The following is a 23,244-nucleotide window of genomic DNA, read 5'->3' as shown; positions in this document are numbered from 1 at the left end:
ATTTTTTTTTTTTTTTTTTTTCTGGTACCGGGGATTGAACTCGCGTCCTTGTGCTTGCGAGGCAAGCACCAGAACCACTCAGCTAAATCACCGGCCCGCAAATTTTTTTCATTAAATATGTTTTACTTTTCAAATCTCAGGAACACTTGTGAGAGCTTTTTTTTTTTCTTTTTTGACACCGGGATCACACCCAGGACCTTGGGCTTGCAAGGCCCAACAGTACCATTGAGCTAAACCCCCTGCCCATGAGAGGTTTTTAAAAATAAAACACTCATTGAGTGTGCTTAAGTGGCACAATAAAGTGGTAGAACCTTTCTAGGAAGCAGTTTGTCAATATGTTGTAGATAACTTTAAAAAGGACAATTCCCTTTTGAATATTCTTAATTTTAAAAATTACACTTTCACATTCTCCTTTTAGATAATTAGAACTTTTTATCCGATAAAGAGCACCATCTAGAAATCACTGAATGCTCCCTTTCTTTCTTCCCATCTGCACTGAAGATTGCTATACAGACTTCCAGTTCTTTTATATAATCACATTTTCATATTCTCTGAACATGTATGTATGCATTTTAACAAGTGGTGTACTGTGTCATTCTACACATTTCATTTGATAGTTTTTGCAGTTTAACATTATAGCTCATTGTTACTTATGAATTATTTTACCTGCTGCATAGTGTTCCAGTGCAAGAATGAAATGTGAACTATTTTATCTCTGATTGGTTCTCATATTAAAATATATTTCCTTTGATATGTATTGTGCAGCACATTTTATTTGCTGTTTTTCTCTTTATGAATCTTAGGCTGTTTCCGGTTTTCTACCTTAACACTAGTGCAAAGAAAATCTTTGTATTCTGTTGTGTACACATGCTATTTTTCAAGCATATATAACCTAAAAGTGGAAATTGGTTTTCAGTTATGAACATTTTCAGTTTTAGTAGGTCAGACCAAGATTGATTTTCTATTAATAATCTCTCTTAATTTACCCATCCAACAAGTAGTTTATGAGAGTTCAATTTTGCTACTATCTAGACCAACACCAAATATTTTCTTTTTGTTTTGCCCATTTTATGGCTGAAAATGTTACTCAAGATTTTTCTCTGACTTACGTTTGGAATATCTATTTGTATATTTATTAATTTATAATTTATATGTTTTTCTTTTTCTTTTTTTCTTTTTTTGGTACTGGGGATCAAACTTGTGTCCTTCAACTTGCAAAGCAGGTGGTGGCACCACTGAGCTAAATTCCTGGCCTTTTATTGAGTCATCTTAATTTAACTTCTTTACATGTGTATCCTATATAATTTTTAAAATCTGTTCAGTGTCTGTGCATATTACCCTTTTCTGTTGCTATTGCTAAAATACATTACAGACTTAGCCTCTTGCATTGGCTTTTGACTTTATGCATTGTTTTATTTATTCTACAAATAGATTTTTCTCTTTGAATTTTTAGCCCCATCCCACCCCACCCCACCTGCACCGGGAATCAAAGTCAGGACCTTACTTTTGCCAGGCAGGTGGGGTGCCCCTGAGCTACATCCCTAGCCCAGCCCTCTTTTTTAAGATCTTTACTGTATTTCTCTAACAGTACCAGCACAATATTGATTTATTTGGGGGGATACTGGGGATTGAACTCGGGCCCTTGTGCTTGCAAGGCACGCGGTGGAACCACTGAGCCAAACCCCAGCCCAAAGCAGCACAATACAGCAGTGATGATGATTATCCTCATCTTAGTCCTAATGAAGATGCTTCTAATGTTTTACTATTTATTTATTTTTCTGCCAGATTTTGCTAAGGAAATTCTTTTTTAGTCCTCGTTTGCTAAGGGTAGTCTCACCTTCCCAGTGTAATGATTAATTTTTTTGGGTATTCGGGATCGAACTCAGGTCCTTGCACTTGCAAGGCAGGTGGTGGAACCTGTGAGCTAAGTCCCTGGCCGTGTATAGCCCAGGCTGGTCTGGAGTGATCCTCCTGCCTCAGCCTACTGAGTGCTGGGATTACAGGTGTGCCCTACCACGCCCAGCTCATGATTAATTTTATAGAACTGTTTTAGGTCACAGTTTTCTACTAATTCATCTATTAATATGGCCGTTCACATCGATAAACTTTATAGATATTCCTGAGATAATCCCACATTATACTACTACTAGATAATTGCAATATTTTTGCATTTATAACCAGAAGTAATTTTGGCCTTGAGGGTGTTCTTTTCCTTGTGTGTCACTAACCTTGCAGAAAGAGATAAGTAGCTTCTCGTATTTTTTTCTGCTCTGCGATAGTTTATGTACAACAGAAATAACACATCCCTTGAAAGTTTTAGACTATTCATCTTTAAAATTTAATGGAGCTGGTATACTGGAAGTGAGGGGTGAGCTCTATTGTCCCTGTTTTAAGATCTTTATTGTTTTAACTTCTTTTTATGCTTAATTCATCTTGGAATTTTTACTTCTTGAGCCTACATAATAGTTTGTATTTTCCTAGAAAATTGTTCTTGTTAAGTTCATTGGGCAGTGCTATAAAACTGTTTGAACCTTAAAATGTTTTAAAATCTCTTATCTTTCATTTGTTACATTGTTGATCTTTTGAAGTTTCTTTATTGTTTTTTTTTTCCAGTACTGAGATTGAATCCAGGGCCCCAGTACCCCCACACACATTGCCCATGATGGACTTGAGCTATGGATCCTCCAGCCTCAGCTTCCCAAAGTGCTTGAATTACAGGCATGTGCTATCTCCCCCAGCTGTTTTTCCCAACTTCTTAATTGAATAGTTAAATGAATAATTTCAATTTTCTCGTTTTTTAATAAAAAATCATTTAAGGCTTAAATATTTCTGTGTTTGCTACACTGGCAAAATTCTTAAGGTTTTGATATGTAGTATTTCAACTAATCTTCATTTCTAAATTTTAAAAAATCTGACATTTTAAACTTTGATATCCTCTAAATTATAAATCACTTGGAAATTTGTTTTTAAATTTGCAGAGGTAATATGGGGTGGGGAATTCTTAGTGTCATTGATTTTTATTTTTACTATAATTAATTACTGTGATCTTTGTGACATAATTCCTGTGGAATTTGTTAAGAATTTCTTTCAGGGCCAGGGATTCAGCTCAGTGGTTCCACCGCCTGCCTTGCAAGCTCAAGGGCCCAAGTTCTATCCCCGGTAACAAAAAGAAAAAAAAAAAAAAAAAAAAAAGAATTTCTTTTGGTCTAGTACACAGTTTTTGTAAATTTCATCTTGCCCAACCCCAAAGTACTTTCTACGGGTGCAGAGTTGTATATATATGTTAAATTGAGCCTATTGGGTAATCTGTTATTTAAATTTCTTCTTTTCTTTCTTTTTTTCCTGCTGTGCTGTGAATCAAACCTATGGTATCAGGCACATTAGACAGGTATTCTACCAGATATGTACTCCAGACTTAAATTCTTTATATCTTGATTTTGGCGGGGGGCGGGGTCTACTTTGTTAGTTTCTGAGAAGAATTTGTTATTTCCCTATCAAAACTTTGAATTTGGGCATTTTACTTGGGTGTGTTTTTGTTTTGTTTTGTTTTACTAGGGATACTAGGGTACTAGGGGTTGAACTCATGATCTTGTGCTTGTAAGGCAGGCAGTAGAACCACAGAGCTAAATCCCCAGCCCCAGGATTTTCTTTTCGTTTAGTAGATTAGATTCTTTTCTTCCAGTAGATTTTCTTTTGTTTTCTTTTAGTAGATTGCATTTACGTTTTCAACACAATTCTTAAATTTATATTTTCCTAAAAAATTTTTAGCTTAACCAGTATCAATATCCTGATGGAGGGAAAACCTAGTATTTTTCTGTTTTTGGTGTGTGTTGGGGGGGTTACTGGAGATTGAACCCAAGTCTCTCACGTTGAGCTATATCCCCAACCTTTAAAAAAAATTTTTTTGAAAAATATTTTGAGACAGGTTCTCTATACATCTCTGCATTGCCTGCATTGGGGTTGAATTTGTAATCCTCCTGCCTCAGCCTCCCAGTATTGCAGATAGCTAAGTTAGTTAAAAATTATTATAAGGCAGTTAGACAAAGCTGGGCTCTCTTCATAGAAAAACAATTGAGGAACTTTCACCAGTTAGCATTATAAAAAGAAAAGATGTACTCCTTCCCCTAGAGATGATTAGCAGTGATTAATATTATAAATAGACATCAATCTCCTTAGCCCATTTCCTTTCCAGAAATTACTTATGCAGTGACTTAATTTACCATTTGATCCTCATTTAATCAATGTCAGCTGGGTGACTATACTTGTAATCTTATTGGCTGATTATGTTTTTTCTCACATCACGCCCACCTTTTAATCTTCAGTTGGGTATTACAGGTTTTTTTGTTTTGTTTTTATCTTTTGGTACTAGATATCAAACTCAGGACCTTGTACTGAGCCAGATCCCCAGCCCTAGTTTTGTCCTACTTTTGTACCCTCCTCACCTCCTGGCTTTGCTGTATGAAACACCTTTGAAAAGTGGGATGGGCGGGCAACCCACTTTCAGTCCCCCTTCTGCCTCTCTTAGAAGCTATCTTTCTCTCAATAAACTTTTCCTACTCTTAGCCTCCATTGTTTCTAGAATTCATTCTTTAATTTTAGAGAACATGAATTTGCATTTTGGATATCTAGCAGATTGGGAGTTATAAAATTTTCTTTGTTAGGATTATTATTATTTTTGTGGTACCGGGAACCCAACTCAGGACCTTGCACTTGTGAGGCAGGCACCACTGAGCTAAATCCCCAGCCCTGTTTGGGTTATTTTTATTTATTTGGTTATCATTTTTGTATTACTTGGTGCCCTATATCACTAGAATGCTGAGATTATAGGAATGTGCCACCAAACCACTGGTTGATTTTCTTCATGAAGTACTTAGCCATATTTCCTGTCTGTCTCTGGGTAGTTCTTTTGAGTATCTGTGGAAGTCTTATAAGTATCAAAAGATACCTTAGCTGGAAATTGTCTAGTGGCATCTATTAACAATTTTATCTGCTTGGACTCAGGGCTATGTGTTTTCCAGTTCTGAGAAATTTTTGATCATTTTTGCTTCATCTATACAGTATTCTTTTATATTTTCTTTTATTTCTGTGGTCTGTGTTCTCCAGCAATTACTCAACTCAGTCTTCCAGGTTACCAGTATTTCAGGACAGTCCATTATTCAGTCATCTGTTGGATTTATTGCAACAACTCTTATCCAAGATGTTTAATTGGTTATTTTTCAAAATTGTATATTATTTCATGGATGCAGTTTCCTTCTTTAGATCTTGAGGATATCAAATAATATATATTTATTTAAAATTATTTTCAGGACTCTATTAATTCTCTTATTAAAGCTCGTCAGTGTGGTAAGCATGGTAAGTTTTATTTTCATGCTGTACTTTCTTCAGATGTTCAGGGATTCTTGCACCTTTGTCTGCTTTGTGTGGTTTCCTGCCCATCCTTTTTTTTTGAGATTATGGTTGGTATTGCCTTTGTAGCTTATCTAGTTACTTTCCCAAGTCACAGACTTTGTACATAGGGTATTTTTGTGTTCAGCATGACCATATATATTTTAAAAGTCTTCTAGTAATTTTTATGGATTGGTGTGGAAATGGTAGACCATATGGTGACATATATAAAATCTTCAATGTGTGGATTTTTGACCACAGTATATTTAGTAAAAAAATATTAATGAGGTAATGTGAAATAGGAAGAAAAGGGCTAAAGATGTAGGGGAAATGGGAAGGGCAGAGGAAAGGAAATAAGGGACAAGAAAAATATGAGAAAAAGAAAAAATGGAAACAAAATCTTTGTAAATAAGGGAGGGTGGAAGGGGTGAAAGGAGGGCAGGAATATGGGGGAAAAGTGAGAACCAAGATCTGTCATGTAAAGGTACAAGATACCAATGATGAGTGTAACTGTACTGTATACTTAAAAAGTATCAATAAACTCAATAAGATAAAAACAAAATATTAATGAGGGCCGAGGATGAAGCTCAGTGGCTCTGCACCAGCCTGGCAAGTGCAAGGTCCTTCCCTGTACTGGAAGAAAAATGTTAATGAGGGAAAGTGCAGTATGTTATTAGTGAAAGAATATGAAAATTTATGTTCACTAAAATTCAAATTTTGTTCTAAAATTATATACTGAAAGAATAATAATGCTAGCATTTGTTGGCTCTGTCACATCTATGAGGCATTATTCTAAATAGGTAAGTCTTATCATCACCACAACTTATAAGGCAGCATTATTATCTCCGTTTAAAAGGTTTAAAAGTATTTATAATAGGAATTATTTAATTGTTGATTGATATAGTAAAAGTTAATAAATATGTTAAATATGGTTGACAGAATTATGAGTAATTCTTAACTGCTTGGTAATTTTTCTAATTTTGACATTTTACATATTTTTTCACTTAATTTCGAATTTTATGATTCATGCTGTTTTAAAAGATAGAGCTATTGTTATAACAATATCTTTTTACTTTGCATGTTTTGTGCTTTACGAATATACACTTTTCTTTATTGTTTTTCTTACAGGATGTCTCATGCATTTGAGGACCAAAAGATTGAGTTGTTTTTTGTCTGTAATACTGTCAGTGATGTGATACAGCCGTAAATACTCACTTGATAAAGATGCATCAACCAGACGTTTGTTGGGACTGGTAGTCATCTGTGAAAGTTTTTGCAACTACAGTTTCTAAGTATCAAAGAATATTGTGCTTAAAATGGTATAGTGATTTATTTTATCTGAGGACTGCAGCTTTTGTAGACAACAGTTGAATTCCAGTTATACTCTTATCACAGTGATTACTACTATTCAATCTTGATAAACTTAATTTTGAAGAATTTTATATTTATAAACAACACCAAAAGATGGGAGAAAAAAATGGTAGGTTGAAGAACATGCTGTAAATTTTATGTATAAAATTTATAGACAAGCAAAGTTGTGAAATTTCCAAAGTTTTTCTTTGTAAGTGACTTTTCTGAATCAGAGGGAATAAAGTTCCAACTTTGACTGTCTTTATAATTAATTGATAATTAGTAATGTTAAATAAGAGCTCTGATGTACTTTTAAATTAAAAAAATATTTTTTTAATGGTACTGGAGATTGAACCCAGGGCCTTTATGGGCCCTTTTTATTTTGAGATAGAGTCTCACTAAATTGCCCAGGTACTAAACTGTACCTCGGCACCCAACTTCTAAAGCACATTTTTTTAAAAAATTATTTATTTATTTATTTTTGGTACCGGGGATTGAACTTGGGTCCTTGTGCTTGCAAGGCAGGCCACCGAACCGCTGAGCTAAATCACCAGCCCTAAAGTAGTACATTTTTAAAAAATAGACTACTTTTTAGGGGAAATTAAAAAAAAATTTTTATAGTAAAAGGACAGTTCAGAAAGTCACCATATGTCCAGCACCCACCTTCACCTGTGAGTAACATCTTACATTTAGATGGTGCATGTTAAATTAACAAACCCATATTGATACATTATTAACTCTCATCTTTAATTTATTAGGGTTTATAGAACATTTTACTCCATTCCAGGATTCTATCTGGGATATTACATTTACTTTTCATGTCTCTTTAGACTCCTTATGGCTGTGACAGTCTCTTAGACTCATTGATTCTGTGATTTTTGTATCAAGGCATTTGTAGGCTACCCCTCTATTGGAATTACTGTGTGACTTTTCTCATGATTAGACTTGGGGTTATGGGTTTTGAGGAGGAAGGTCACAGTGGTAAACTGCCATTTCCAGCACACCATATCAAGGGTTCCTGCTGTGAACGTAATTTTTCTCTGTTGATACTAAGCTTTATCACCTGGATACACACACACACATTTAATTTTAGGTTATAATTCTGTGTGTGCATATAGTGCACAAATAAGATCAGGAACAAAAAACAAATTCTTTTGTGTGTTTGGGGACTGAGGCTCACCTCAGGGCCTCTCCCACTGGGTCTACTACTGAGCTACATTCCCAGCACAAGACTAAAATTGTTTACATTGTAATAATCATCTCTACAGACTACAGCAGATATGAAAATCTCTCCCCCTCTCCCCTACCAGGGACCACACTCAGGACCTGTGGTGCTTGCAAGGCAAATGCAGTGCCACTGAGCTAAATCCTTGGCCCTCTTTCTTTCCTTTTTAACAGTACTGGAGATTGAACCCAGGGCCTTCATATTAAGCTACATTTTTAGTCCTTTTTATTTTCTTTTTATTTTGAGACAGGATCTATACAAGTCCATAAGTTACCCAGTCTGGGCTCAAACTTGTGATCCTTCTCCCTCAGCCTCCCAAAGTGTTGAGATTAAAAGAGAGACTTTTATCACCCACTGACAAGTTTCTCTTTTCTTGAAGAACAAATGTAAAACCTAGTGGTCTGAAATAGTAATGATTTTACAGGATGCTTAGTTATATTCATTTATTGTAAAAGCAGATAGTTTTGATATTTTGCTTGAGTAACTTTGGTTTTTTTAATTCTTTATTGTCAGGAGGCTGGCAAACCCAAGGCCTTGTACATGCTCAAAGGCACTGTGCCACTGAGCTATAGCCCTGGCCTCTCTCTTTTTAAAAAAATTACATTGCCATTGTCCTTTTATTAATTGGTTCCAAGACTAAGCAGTTAGTTTGTTGAGGTTTTTGTTGTTTTGGGGTTTTCTATTGTTTTTGTTTTTTAAGACAGGGTTTCCATGTGCAGTTCAGGCTGGCCTTGAACTCACTGTGTAACCCAGGCTGACTTTGAAGTTGGAGTCATCTTCCTGCCTCAGCCTCTGCAGTGCTGGGATTGCTGATATGTGCCACCACACCCAGCTTGTTTTTTCTTAGCAGAATAAATTAGTATTAGTAATAATATTTCTTATCAGAATATATTACTAATAATATTTCTAAGATAGTTTTAAATAACAGTCACAAAAAAGAATTAATGAAGCTCAGTTGCCATGTTTTAGCATCACTACTGCTTTCTCCAGGCAGCACAGTGTTATATTACAAATCTAGAATTTGTGTTTTGTGTTTATGGTGACCTACACCTCAATCCAATTAGTTAATTTTTAATCAACATAAAAGTTGTATGTATTTGAGCCAAACATGGTGATGCGTTCCTCTAGCCCCAGCATTTGGGAGGCTGAGGCAGGAGGATTGCTACAAATTCAAGGCCAGCCTGAGCTACATAGTGAGTTCAAGGCCACTGTGAACTACACAGCAAGATCTTGTATCAAAAAAATATTTTGTATATATTTATAGTGTATGCTATATTTATTATATGTATATTTTTGTTCATAGTGACAACATTCAGAAAACTTTCTTGTAGCTTTTTCTGAAATGTGCTATATATTATCTACAGTACCTACGAAGCAATAGAACACCATAACTAATAATATGCTCACCAACCTTTCCTCATCCCTTCCTCTCCCTACTCTCCCTAGCCTCTGGTAACCAGTATTTTACTGTCAGCTTCTTTGAGATCAGTATTTGTAGATTCCACATGAGTGAGATGATGCAATATTGTCTTTCTGCTCTAACTTATTTCACTTTCCATAATATCCTACTTACCCTCATATAATGTCACAAATGACAGAATTCCAACCTTTTTATGGCTAAATAGTATTCTGTGTGTGTGTGTGTGTGTGTGTGTGTGATGTCTTTCCTTCTTCCTTTCCTCTTTTCCATATCTCCCTCTTTCCCTATCCCTTGAATTTTCACCGGCCCCTATAATTCATTTTGCACCACATTGAATATCACTACTATTTGGTTCCCTGAGACAGAAAGATGGAAATCATTCTAAACTCCTCTCACCACTGTCTGAGTGTGTTTTGCTTTTTGCCTACAGTGTTGAACCTAGGGCTTTTGTATAAGCTACATCCCCAGACATTATTACTGTTACTGTGTTTGTGATAAGGTCTTACTAAGTTTCCCATGCTGGGCTCAAACTTGTGATCCTCTTGCCTCAGCCTCCAAAAGTGCTAGGATTACAGGCCTGTGCCACCACTTCTTAGCACAGAGTGATATTTCTAAGAAACACATCTAATCACATCATGAGATGTTTATACCTCTTGAGTAGTCTTCTACATAAAAATTGCTTAGCATGGTAAATAAAACCCTTATTTCATAGCTCTGTCTACCCTTAAGTACCATTTGTCATCCATTCTGTCCTCTATTTGTTTCAAATCTTGAAACTTTATCTGGGCTGTGCTGTGAGGATTTAAAAGTGGGCTTTGTCTCGGATAATATACAACAGGCCAGAGTGTTAGTGAAACATCACCCCTCCTGAGGCTACTTGGTGGCAGCAGCTCTAATTAGGTGGAGAATAGAATCCCTTTGGGAAAGATGACTTTCCCAGCATGAATTAGGACTCTGAGGACTAGGCCTCCTTCCTTATGAAGATTCTGCTTCTGTTGCCACAGTTGGAGGTTTAAGTTTTAATGTTCATCACGGAAAGAGTGTATGTGTGTGTATCACAGACAGACCACCGTATACACACTTCAACAGTTTACTGTACTGATAAATGTCTGGAAGCTATAACCACTACTTCGAGCACCTCTTGTAATTGTAGAGGTCAAAGATAACTTGTATTAAATCTCTTGATGTCTTAATAATTTAGTATTACAATATTTATACAAGCTTTTGTTTTTCTGATACATTTCATGGAATATATATATGTATATAAATGATATATACACATATATGATGTAATACAATTATATATAAATATATATATATTTTTTTTAGGTTCTTTTCTCATTAATCCTACAATTTTCTACTCAAGTGACCTTCTTGGAAGTACTTTTATCACTAAGCTATATCCTCAAACCTCTCAAGAGACCTTTCTAAAATACAGTACAATTATTATGTCCCTTTTTGCTTAAAACCCTGTGTAAAATAATTTTATACATTAATTTTAAAATTTTATAAGTTGTATTTGACATGTTAGGTATTTTTGTTAGATTTAAACATAGGGTGTGGGATTTGAGTTTTGCTAATTTTAATTGTCTTGTTTATTTTCAACTTTGAAAGGTTTATTTCTCTCAAAAATTTTAAGAAGTTAGCTATGCATGGTGTTGCTTGCCAAAAAAAAGAAATTACTTTGATGGGCATCAAAAATATTGGCTCCTTTATATAAGTTTACCTATAAAAATAAAACACTCTTTGGTTTTATAGTTTATATAAATGATTTTTTAGGAGCAGATTGGAAGGTGTGGTAGTACATACTGATACTAATGAGCCCAAGTAGTCATGAGGCTGGAAACAGGAGGATCACAAGTTTAAGGACAGTCTGGGAGATGCTGGAAGACCCTGCCTTTTATTTTTTTGTATCTGGGATCGAACTCGGGACCTTGTACTTGTGAGGCAGGCAGTGGCAACCCTGAGCTAAATTCCTAGCCCAAAGACCCTGTCTTAAAACAAAATAAAACAAAAATATTGAAAAAAGAAAAAAGGTCTGAGGATATAACTAAGTGGTATAGCACTTCCAGATTGAATCCCTTGTACCAAAAAAAAAAAAAAAAAAGTATTTTTGGACATTTAGTTATGTCAATAGTCATTAAGATACTTCATTCTGAAACCATCTACTTGTATATTCAATGTAGGTTATATCCCCAAAATATTAAAAATGCATGTTATCTATGCATGTGTCCCAGTACCACTCTGAATTAAAGTTAAAGTTATTTCTCCTTTGTAGTGTCATTGAAAAATCGTGTGTGTGTGTGTGTGTGTGTGTGTGTGTGTGTGTGTGTGGGCGCGCACGCTCGTGTGCGCGAGTGCATGTGCATTGTTTTGTTTTTGTGATGCTGGGGATAGAATTCAGGCCTTTGTGCATGGTAGCCAAGCACTCTGCCACTGAGCTACACCCTCAGACCACAATATATTTTTTAGAATAGCAGAAAAGGAGAACAGATACTTGAATCGTATTCTTTGTAGTTTCTTTAAAAAAAAAAAAAAAAGGAAACGACTAAAATCTTTTTTCTTCAAGGAAAGTGACAAATTGAATCTTGATTTTATGACAACTAAGTAGATCCTTCTGTAACTTGTGCCTTGGGGAAATTAGTCTGTTTCTATCAAACTCTTAGATTGTTTGTTTATTTATATTATAGGTGATGCAAAAAGTTTCTGGATGGAGCTAGAGGATAATGGAAAAGTAGACTTCATATTTGAAAAAGTACAAAATGTGCTGCAGTCACTGAAACAAAAGATCAAAGATGGATCTGCCACAAATAAAGGTATGAAGGAATAAAAATAACTTTTCAATAAGCTTAAATATAAAAATATAGCACTGTAATTTTAATAATACCATTTTAAAAGTCAAATAATTTCTTTGTTTTCTAAAAACCTAATATGCTCTTTGCTGTGTTTTTTGGTACTGGGGATTGAACTCAGGACCTTGCTCTTTCAAGGCAGGTAGCAGCACCACTAAGCTAAATCCCCAGCTCCTCTTAGCTGTTTTTGTACTCTGCTTCTGTGAAAACTTGCTTTTATCATACCGTGGACATCTTGTAAAAGTGAAAGAATCTGATTATGTTTGAATAATAGGTACTGATTTTACTTCTTTTTATCTCATCCTATTATTTTTTTAAACTTTGTGTCTTTTTTGGAGAGGGGAGATGTTGGCTAAAGTAATATCTGCTCATTGTACAATATTTGGCATATATAAAAATAATAACAAAATTATTCATTGATTGAGACAACTTGTTACATGTATAGAGTTCACCAAAAAATGTATACATCAGGAAAAGAAAAACTTGTATAAATATTTTAATATTAAATTTATTGTTGAGAAATGAGAAGAAAATGTTCAAATGGGAAGGGGAATAAGGGAGGAGGGAGGAAGAAAGGAAGAAAGTGACAAGAAAAAGTGAAAACAGAAGGAAAAAATGGAAACAAGGCTTTTGTATAGAGGGAGGGGAGGGAACTTGAGGCAGGGAATGGGATAAAATAAGATTTATTAAAAAAAAATAAATTTATTGAGGCACAGTGAGATTAATACAAGTTACCTTTGGCCTCTATAATTATGAGATGCTCAAAGTGGTAGCATTAGCTTCCAGACCTTTATTAGTACAGCAAATTGCTGACGTGTGTATACATTTTTTGGTAGACTTAGTATATAAGCTAAGTGGTAGAGCCTGTGCTTATTAGCATGCAGGAGGCCTCGGGTTCAATCATACCAAAAAAATTTAAATATCCCAAAAATACATATAACTGTATTTTGCCTGCTTTGAACAGAACTTGTTCCATTAATCTTCTGAATAAAAATTTAATGTTTTACGCAAGACAGTTAACTCATCTAAGTTTTTTTTTTTTTCTGTCTTCAACCCTGCTTGGTTGCAGGATATAAGATTTTAATGAGGAATCATCCTTTGGTGCATCTGGACATACAGTTTTAAAGCAAGATTTTCCCAAAACTATTCTTAATACTTTCTGGTAATATTTCTGTTTTTATGACATTAATCTATTATGTTTTCATTTTTTAAAGTACTATTTCATTTTAATATTCCTTCTCAGTCTTTCATGCATCACAGAAGTTTGAGTCCAGTTCCACCACTTCTAGCTGGATTGCCTAGAATAAATAGCTTCTTTAATACAGATAACTGTAAGAACCTGTTAGAGTTGTGAAGATTAAATAAGATAAAGTATATAAATTGTTTAGTGTAGTAACTGGTACTGTGAGCAAAGATGATGGTGATACTGACTGCTTTCATTTCTTTTTTTATTTTTATTTTTTTCTTAACAGAATATATCCAAGCAATGATTCTAGTGAATGATGCAACTATAAGTAAAAATTCAACATTGAAAAAAAGTATGTACATTTCTCACCCTAATCCTAGAGTATTCTGATATTTCCTTGCCCCACAGCAAGCCATCCTTCATATGTCACATTAATTAAGTATAATTTGAAAGAAAATGTAAGATCCATATTGCTAAGTTCTATAAGTCAGTTTCCTTTATTAAATGAAGTTGTACCTGTCCCAAGATTGGGAATGCATGTGTCTTCTTCAGATAAAGAGGGCAAATAGAATTCTAAGACTAAACCACTATAAACCTGCTTTCTGTGAAGAGAGGTATATTCTGTTTTAGGTTAAGTTGGTGGGTAATTTTTCATGTCTAGATTTTTTTTTTTGAGAGCATTAGTCTTCAAAGCTCTAAACAAACTCAATTTAGAAGGTTCAATGATGACACACTAAAAAACTTTCTCTGTTTACAACACCTCTGACACCAGATGTGTAGGTTTTCCATACCAAGCAATTCTCCAATTTTCTGTGGACACCCTTCATGTTCTACATTTAGTTGGATTATGACACTAACTACTTAGTTAATGCAGACTCCACAAGTTAAGTACTCAGACCCATAAGGCTTGCCTCCTGCTTTTCATGCCAGTCACAAACCTTGGGCTTCTGCTATTTCTGAGTTGGCTACAAATCAGTGGTTTCCACAACATCCTTCTCAGGCTCAATAATTTTAATATAATGGTTCAGAGAACTCAAGGGAATGCATCACTATTAGCAGTTTATTATAAAATATATAATGAACAGCCAGATGAAGAGTAAGGAAGGGCAAAGTCTGGAAGGCCTCTAAGTGATAGAACTTATCTACCTGTAGAGTTTTGGGTGTGTGGAACCCTCCCAGCACAGGATGCTTTCACCAACCTAAAAGCTCTCTGAACCCCAGTATTTATGAATTTTGGGGGGCAGTCTCAGTACATAGTCATGAATGATTGGTCATTTGTGATTGGGTCAATTGCCTGCCCCTTTCCACTTCATGGAGATGGGGGATAGCCGTGGTTAGGGCTGAAAGTTTTAATCCTCTAATCATGTTTTGGTCTTTCTGGTGACTAGCCATCAACCCAGTAATCCTGTTCACCAGTTAGCACATTAGCATACAAAAGACAGACACTCACCACTCTGGCAATTCTAAGGATCTTAGAAGCTGTAAGTTAGGAACTAGTAAGTAATACCAAATACTATAATAGATGTTCCTCTTACCTCATCACTTAGGAAATTACAGTGTTTTAGGTACTCTGAAACTGAGGCAGGACAAATATATATTTCTTGTTATTTGTACCAAGACTGGAAAACTTGAAGTTATTTATCAGAATCTAAATTCCATAAATCTTAGTCTATCAGAAATTTGCTCCTGTTGAGGCAGTACATTTACCAACTTTTAATGAATACAGTTGGATATTGGCAAGAGATTTTAGTTGTTTTACTGCCATAATTGGGAGCCTTACAGCTTTTACATCTTAGGTCTAGCATCATTGGTCTATTTTAAAGAAACCTTTTGTTTGTAGAAGTATTCTCAATTTCAGTATCTGTAGTTTCAGAAGAATATATTCTTGATTTAAAAACCCCCTTTCATAGTATCCTTCAGTAACACTTGGAATTATAGGGGGTAAAATGTTTTATCTCAGCAGCTAGGGTTGGGGGGGTCTGTGAATTAAACTGACAAAAGACAAATTACCATAGAAAATGCATACAAGTTTATTAATTTTATGTGCACAGGAGAATCACATAAAGAAAGGAATACCCAAAGCAGAGATGAGATTTGCAAGCTTATTATACTATCCTAATAGGGGAAAGGGAAGAGCAGAGGGCACTTGTGGAAGAACAGATGACTTTTTAGAAGGAGGTGGAAGAAGAGGCAGTTTTGGAAACACAGATGACTTTTGAAAGCTAATTGGTCCTGAAGGGAATAGCTGGGAGAGGAATGATAGTTTGTGACAATATCTGGATATAGTGCCAACTACCTCTGCTCTTCCCGTGAGTAAGCTTTCCCTGTTCAAAACTCCTAGAGAAGAGGATTTATGACAGTTAAATTTGGGGTTTTTTGTATGTTTTGTGTTTTGCATTTTATTTCTGAGGATCTGCTTTTAGATAGTTAAGAGTTCAGAGAAAGTCTTTTCCTGCATTTGTTGAGTCTTATATATTTTAGCTAAAAAAAAAATCCTTATTCTACTGTGACACATCTAGACTCCTTCAGAATCAAAACACCTTCAAGGGATTATATTAGTTTTCCCAGACAGAGGTTTATAAATGCAAGTGATGGGAGCAAAGAACTAATTCTAAACAACAGTTTTCTTTCTGAAACAATTTACCACTAAAAGTATATGTGCTGCCAAAGTGAGCACATTTACCACTAAAAATAAATTGGGTTTTTGTTTTGGGACTTTTAAAGTAATAATTTCCTTAATAGAAATGCTAAATATTATTTTGTTTTTATATAGTTCATCTGAAATTAACAGTTATCAAATAAAATAATATCTGTTTTCCAGTACTACTTCTACTTAAGTAAGTAGAAGAGAGCTACATAATTGCAATTATGTTAGCAAGTCTAAAGATTAACAATTTGTAATAAACTTTCATACTAGCATTTATTTTAAAAAGGATACCAAGGCTGAGAGAAACAAATGGATTTGCTACAAGGTCAAAATAGGCCCTCCACGATCCAGCCTGCATTCCCCAGACTTTCATCAAACCACTAATGACCTTTCGTTTTCTCACTTAGTTATAACTGTAAATATTTGCTGTGTCCCCATACAGGATTGGAAACTTTTTTTATTGAAAGGAATTATTTCTCCTTTCTCCTGTCTTATAATTTTAAATACCCATGTTTTGCCATAAATATTATTTCCAACTCTGTTTATGTACTTTTGTTTTGCTCATTTTCACTAATACAGATTTATGACTGGCAAAAAATTACCTGGGGAAAATCAGAAATTCTTAATTATATAATTTATTGTAATTGTTATAGTTTTCTTCATAAGATTTTATACCTTCTTTCTTTACTTAGGTAATTAAGGAGGAATATTTGTTTTCCAGTGAGCCAAGTAGCCTTAGGTTATAACTTTTAAATGTTCTTTATTAAACTTTTATTGCTGTTTTTTAGTAAAACTAAAGCACTTTGCTTCACCAAACTTTACTGAGGCTTCTGAACCTTCCCCTTGGTCCATCTAAGTACTTCCTTGACAATTTTGATTTCAGCAAGAATTGCTTTCCCCCAATATCTGATCAGTATCTGTTGGGTTCCTCACCCTACCCCCATCTTCCTGGTGATTGTCTAATTATTTTCTATAGCAAAAATCCTATTAGGTTGGTTAGCCAGAATCCCCTTTACACTTTGTATGTCCTTCTAGCCATTTTTCATCCATTAATAACTAACTACCCTACTCTGCTATTTGACTATAAATTCCCACTTGCTCGTACTATTTCATATTTGAGTCCATTCTCTCCATCACTAGCATATCTCTTTGCAATGTTCTGTATACTTATCAGAGTGGAGCTGAATAAAGTCTGCTTTACAGTTTTCAGTAGATATCACTGAAATTTTTTTCTTTGACAACAGTAGTCTAAGACAGGATAAAAATCACTTTTTTCCTTAAAGTCCATTGGTGCACTTTAAGAAGTTTTTAAACCAAGCAGCATATTCCTTTAACCCATAATTTTTTCCTAAAATATACCACTTTATTTCTGTTATAGATATGTTAGAGGGTAGGAATAGTTAAGGAATAGTATAAAAATAAGAAAAAAATAGAATGCATGCCTAGCATGGCTTTATATCAAGCATTATTAAAAAAATGAGGCAAAGAGAGGGGGTTAATAGAAGAGGATTATGTGTAAAAAGATAATATGAAGAAATGTGAAACAATAAATAGATCAAAACAACGAAATAGCAAATTCTTCCTCCCAAAATGGATGGTTATAGAACAAAGAGCAAACAAAGATGCATACACTTTCTATTTTCTTATCTTGTATAAGCCTTGAAAAGCTGTGTTTTTTTTCTGTAAAATATAAGCAGAAAGAGGGATACTTGTTCATGTTAAGGTTGGTTAAAATGTAGATTATATTCAGGCCAAACTACAGATTTCATATTAGCAATCTCTTTTATGCATTTTAATTTATCCTATTCATTATTAATGTTTTTGAAAATACACCTAATCTTTTGGCTGTATATTGAAATCTTAATATGCTTGCAAATTTTGGGGTTCCATACAGGCAGAATTTCTAGTCATGAAGATACTATTTTGGATATTTTAGTGAGTGGTGTTTAACTTTGTATATTTATTACTGACGTGTGTATTTTTTTTTCATGTAGATCATACATCTGTGACTCAGAGTGAACAGGAAAACGAGTCAAATGAATTTCCTTCTACATCATACAAAGACTCCTTTCCAAAAGACTGTACATTTCTGTATGTATATATATATTTATGTTAATGCTTTTGCTCTTAAGAGATTGTCTTTCAAAATCATTTGACATTAGATTAAATATATTAAAGAGACTTTTCCCATTAAAGCTTTACAAGTTGTAGGACTGGGGATTTAGCTCAGCGGTTCGGTGGCCTGCCTCACAAGCGCAAGGACCCGAGTTCGATTGAACCCTGGTACCAAAAAAAAAAAAGCTTTACAAGTTGTAAAGTTTAGTACTTTTATCAGATAAAGGTCCATGAATCCCTTAATATGTTATTTATTTAATATCTCTAGGTCAATAAGTCATTTTGTAATACGAACTTAACTTGTCTTATGATTTTGGCTGTATTTGTGTTTTTGTGGGGGAAGATGGCTATGGTCATGTTTATCACCTGATGCAGAAGTTGCAAATGGAAACAAAATTTTGCCAAACACTTTTGTTTGTAAACTGATTTGTTTGCAAGCAGAAGCTTTTGTGAACTGAGATATTACTGTATTTAGCTTAAGATGTGTCTGCATATCATTAGTACAGTAAAATCTACCAAGTTGATTTCTTTAAAAATTGGTAGATTTAGAGTATAACAAAATATTGTAAGTATCTTTCAGTATTTGTTCAGGTTTTTTTGTTATTTGTTTTTTGAGAAAGGGTCTCACTATGTAGTTGAGACTGATCTGGAACTCACTGTGTAGCCCAGGCTGGTCTCGAACTCACAGCGATCCTCCTGCCTGAACCTCTCAAGTGCTGGGATTACAGGTGTGTGCCATCACACCTGGCTAGTTTTTATTTTTTTATTTTAAAAATTTCATTATTATTATTATTTTTTGGTACTGAGGATCAAACTCCAGACCTTGCACTTGAGAGGCAGGCAGTGGAACCACTGAGCTAAATCCTGTTCAGTTTTTAAAATGCATAATAGCTCTCAAGTAGTAGAACGTTTATAGGAATAAACTAAATTTTTCTGGCTTCCCTTTCATCATTTACCTCTAATTTCATTAACATTCTTCAGCATAAAGGAGTATTGTACAAAAGCAAATCTGACCTGACACTTTGTCTTTATTTTTAGTAGGTAATGTCTTCACCAAAACCTTCAACTACTAATTTCTTTAAAGTCTTAATCAAAGCCAAGAAGATAGTTCTAAAAAACAAAACAGCTTCTTAGAATTGTTAAGTTGTTGCTTTAATTTTATTTTTTCTTTCAACGAAGCATTAAAATGATGCTCTAAAAATTCTTGAAATAAAAGAGTTATAAAGTGTGAACTAATCTGTAATCCCAGCACTTTAATATCTGAGAGGCTGATTTAGGGGGATCATACATTCAAACCCTGCCCTGATTGCCCATTTCAGTATCACATAAACAATTTTTTTCCTAGAAATTCTGACCACTTTCTAATGTACAGCATACAATTTATTTATTTATTTATTTATTTATTTGGGTACCAGGAATCGAACTCTGGTCCTTGTGCTTGCAAGGCAAGCAGCGAAACCACTAAGCTAAATCCCTGGCCCTTTATTTTTTAAAATACAGATGAAACCACTGTAACTCACTAAAATATAAGGTTCCTTTTCAAATAAATTTCTACCCAACAAGCTCTCCCCCATCTTGTTTAGACAATTGCATTTTAAACTTAAATACAAGCATCTCTTTTTTGTTTAAGTTCATTGTGTGGCTTGTCAGGATATTTTTGCATTTGTAGATTTCTTTTCTTTCTTTCTTTTTTGGTTCTAGGAATCAAACTCCCAACCTTGCGCCTGCAAGGCAGGTGGCAGAACCACTGAGCTAAATCCTTGGCCCAATTTATAGATTTCTTGTGTGTAATGTTTTCTGTCTTTTCTAGCTTATCATACTGTACAATAAGCTCCCTAATTTTTTTTAGTTTTTGTTCTGTTTGTTTTTCAATTGTTTTTGGTGGTACTGGGAATTGAATCCAGAGGCATCACTTGGTGTTCAGTAAGTAGCTCTACACTGAGTTACATCCTCAGCCTGTTTTAAGATAGGGTTTTGTAAAGTTACACGAGGTGGCCTCAATTCTGCCTGTCTTAGCCTCCTAGATAACAGCTTACAATTGTACAGCATCATGCCCAGCAAGCTTGCTAGCCTGTACTGTCACTGAAAACAATATTGAATGGAGAGCATGACCAAAGACAGGCTCACTAAGCAGAGACCTCTTCTCATTGCTGTAGAAAAAGAACTGTTTCACTAACTGTAAGTTTATTTCCCTCTGGTATTATCCTACTTACAGGGCTGTCCTGAGAAATCTATTGTAGTATCCCATAACTTTATTAAAGTTAATCAAAAAGCAATATTCTCCTCATTTGGACTTAATTCACCATCTAGTATTGGCTTTTTAAATTCTAAGTCTTATGTTTGATGCTCTTTGTTAGAAACGCCAAAGAGATCCATAGCTTTGAGTACACTAAAATTAATGACCACTTTTCAGAGTGAGCTACAATAATGTTTCATGTACCTTTCCTCAAAAAGCAAAAAAGAAAACATAGCTGAAATGGAGGAAATCGAGTAGTGATATATGGAGAAAAGAATGCCACAGAATCTGATTTGAAACATAACTTGGTTAAGTTGAAAAGGAGAATGATACATTTGGTTTGCTGTTTTACAGTACTACTAACTTGAAAGTGAGTAGCTTATACCAAAACAAAAAAACAATGCCAGGGGAGCCTAAGAGAATTTATTACAGTGAATTCTGAATAAAATGAAACAAAAAAATGGTAGATCTCAGAGGTGCTAAGTTCACTGTATACTATACTGCTTTATAAGGAAAAAAAAATAGTAAAAAGGAAGTTGGCACCTAATAATAGGGAATAAATAGTTTCAAGTACTGGCTTTAAAAAAATAAGGAAATATTGGATACTAAAATAAGTGAAAGAATAAAAGTAATTACTAAAGTGTAATGGGCTAATGAAGATAGGAATTAAACAGGAGAGAGGAATAAAAGGTAGATTACAGAATCTGTTTCCTGTTGTTTTAAAATTTTATTTTTAAAATTTGCATAGTCACATATGTACTTTCTTATTTCACTCAGCATTAGTTTTTAAGTCCAATCATTTTGCTGTATTTAGAGAGCTGTTTCATTTCATTTAACTTGTTTGATTTTCTATAATGTGAAAATACTACATTTTATTTATCTGCCCCTTTATGGATGGATATTTAGATGGTTTCAACTTTTTTTTTTAAAAAAAGGACTCATTATGAAAGTCACTTCTTAAAGAGGTTAACATGTTCTCAACAGGACCGTAATTCATATATCTCACTGCCAGGCATCTTATTTGAATGGACTATTTTATGGTTTGAGCTACTAGTGCATGACTGTCTATCGAGAAGCTTGTACCACTTCTCAGGGAGTCTTTGATTACAATAATGCACAGAGGTGTTGATTTAACAGACTGTATGGCATCATATTATAGTACTTTAAGGAAAACATTAAAATGGTATAAAAATTATAATACAGCTAATTTGTGGTACAGCAGTTGTAAATGCATATTATATAGACCAACAGTAGGGTACTTGTAAGGTTTCCATGTTAAAATTTAAAGAATTAATTATTGATAGACTATTTGTGAGTATAAATAAGTTTCTTTTAATTAAATAGATGTTTATGATAATTTTAATTTGTTTGAATTATATCAATATTTGGGCACTAGTCAGATTCAAGGAACTAACTAGATTCAATCCATTTATAGCTTCTTATTTTTTTTAGTAAAAAGACTGATAAAGGAGATTAAATCCATTTATAGCACCAATGATTCAAGCCAGCGGGAATATATTAAAAGGTTAGTAAGAATATCCAAAATGTAAAAGAAAAGGGCCAGTGAGTGAAAAATTCAAGAGCACTGAATAATTAATGTTCTTTAAAAAGAAGCTAGTAATACAAAATCAGAAACTCCACTGAATACTAAAGAAATATTTTCAGGGTTATCCTTGAAGACATAAGAACTTTAGATTTGGTAATATCAGAGTCAGTACCATAAAAGAAAAATTAAACCAACAAAAAATAGGAGATATGACTAAGTTAGTCAACAGTAAAGGATAAAAAAAAAATCATTCAAAAATGATCTGGCCAGGTGCAGTGCCTTACACCTGTGATCCCAACACTCAGGCAGAATTACCATGAGTTTGAGGCCAGCCCAGACTCCACAGTGAGTTCAAGGCCTACCCTAACTACAAAGCAAAACCCTGTTTCAAAAAACAAAAACTAAAATGATCTAAACAATTGGATATCAATTGGAAGTTTTAAATTAGATCTTCATGGTACATCAAAATAATTCTGGAACTCCCTGACCACAGAAAAACTAACTATATATCATTAGAACCCTAAAAAGCCAGAACAGTAATAAAGATTACATGTATTTTCATTTGTTTCCATAGCATGTATCATAGTTTTATTCATAACACTATTTACACTTTATTGTAAATAATTAGTTCTCTACCTAGAATATAACCTCCTTACGGTCATGGAGCTTTCATTGTCATTTCCATTGTACCTCGCATATTAGCAGCACTCAAGAAAGCTTGGATGGGCTGGAGATGTACCTCATTGATAGCAAGCAGAAAGGCTGGGTTCAAACCCTAGGACTACAAAAAAAAAAGTCTTTCATAAATGAAATGAATGAACAAGCCCTCTGCAGACAAAACAAAAAGTATATGAATAGACAATTCACTGAAGGAAAAAAAAAAAAGAAAGATCAATTAATACGAAATTGTGTTCAAACTCCCTACTTAAAAAAAATTTTTAAAGAAACAAAATATTTTAAAAATAATATTCAGATTCACATTCACACTTGCTCATGAAAGTGTAAATCTGTCTAACCTTTTGAGAAGGGGAATTTGGGAAGCAATACTGATTAAAATGTGTGTACTAGCTGAGTGTGGTGGTGCATGCCTGTAATTCCAGCACCAGGGAGGCCAAGGCAGGAGGTCACAGCAAGGTTGAGGCCAGCCTGAGATACATAGTAAGTTCAAGACCACTCTGCACTACAAAGTGAAACCCTGTCTCAAAAAAAAAGGTAAAACACAATGTGTATACTTCCTAACACTGTGATTGTGAGCACTACTTGTGATTTTTTTTTTTTTTTT

General features: G+C 34.3%; 1 protein-coding gene across 3 annotated transcripts in view; it reads left to right on the top strand.

Moving 5' to 3' along the window:
- The window catches only part of Setdb2 (SET domain bifurcated histone lysine methyltransferase 2), a 78,359-nt gene that overhangs the window by 1,162 nt on the left and 53,953 nt on the right, over positions 1–23,244 (top strand). For 2 of the 3 annotated variants that reach the window (XM_010636977.2, XM_033759992.1), the window contains 4 exons: positions 6,514–6,865; positions 12,071–12,196; positions 13,705–13,770; positions 18,060–18,156. In XM_010636977.2, coding sequence (XP_010635279.2) covers positions 6,850–6,865; positions 12,071–12,196; positions 13,705–13,770; positions 18,060–18,156 — 305 coding nt within the window. In that variant the 5' untranslated portion in view covers positions 6,514–6,849. The remainder of the gene's footprint in view (positions 1–6,513; positions 6,866–12,070; positions 12,197–13,704; positions 13,771–18,059; positions 18,157–23,244) is intronic. The other variant, XM_033759993.1, reaches the window with a different exon arrangement.

The sequence above is a fragment of the Fukomys damarensis genome, unplaced genomic scaffold (assembly GCF_012274545.1).
Source record: "Fukomys damarensis isolate Sample0158 unplaced genomic scaffold, DMR_v1.0_HiC HiC_scaffold_38, whole genome shotgun sequence".
Taxonomy (NCBI): Eukaryota; Metazoa; Chordata; class Mammalia; order Rodentia; family Bathyergidae; genus Fukomys; species Fukomys damarensis.
This window is presented reverse-complemented; position numbering and strand designations above follow the sequence as displayed.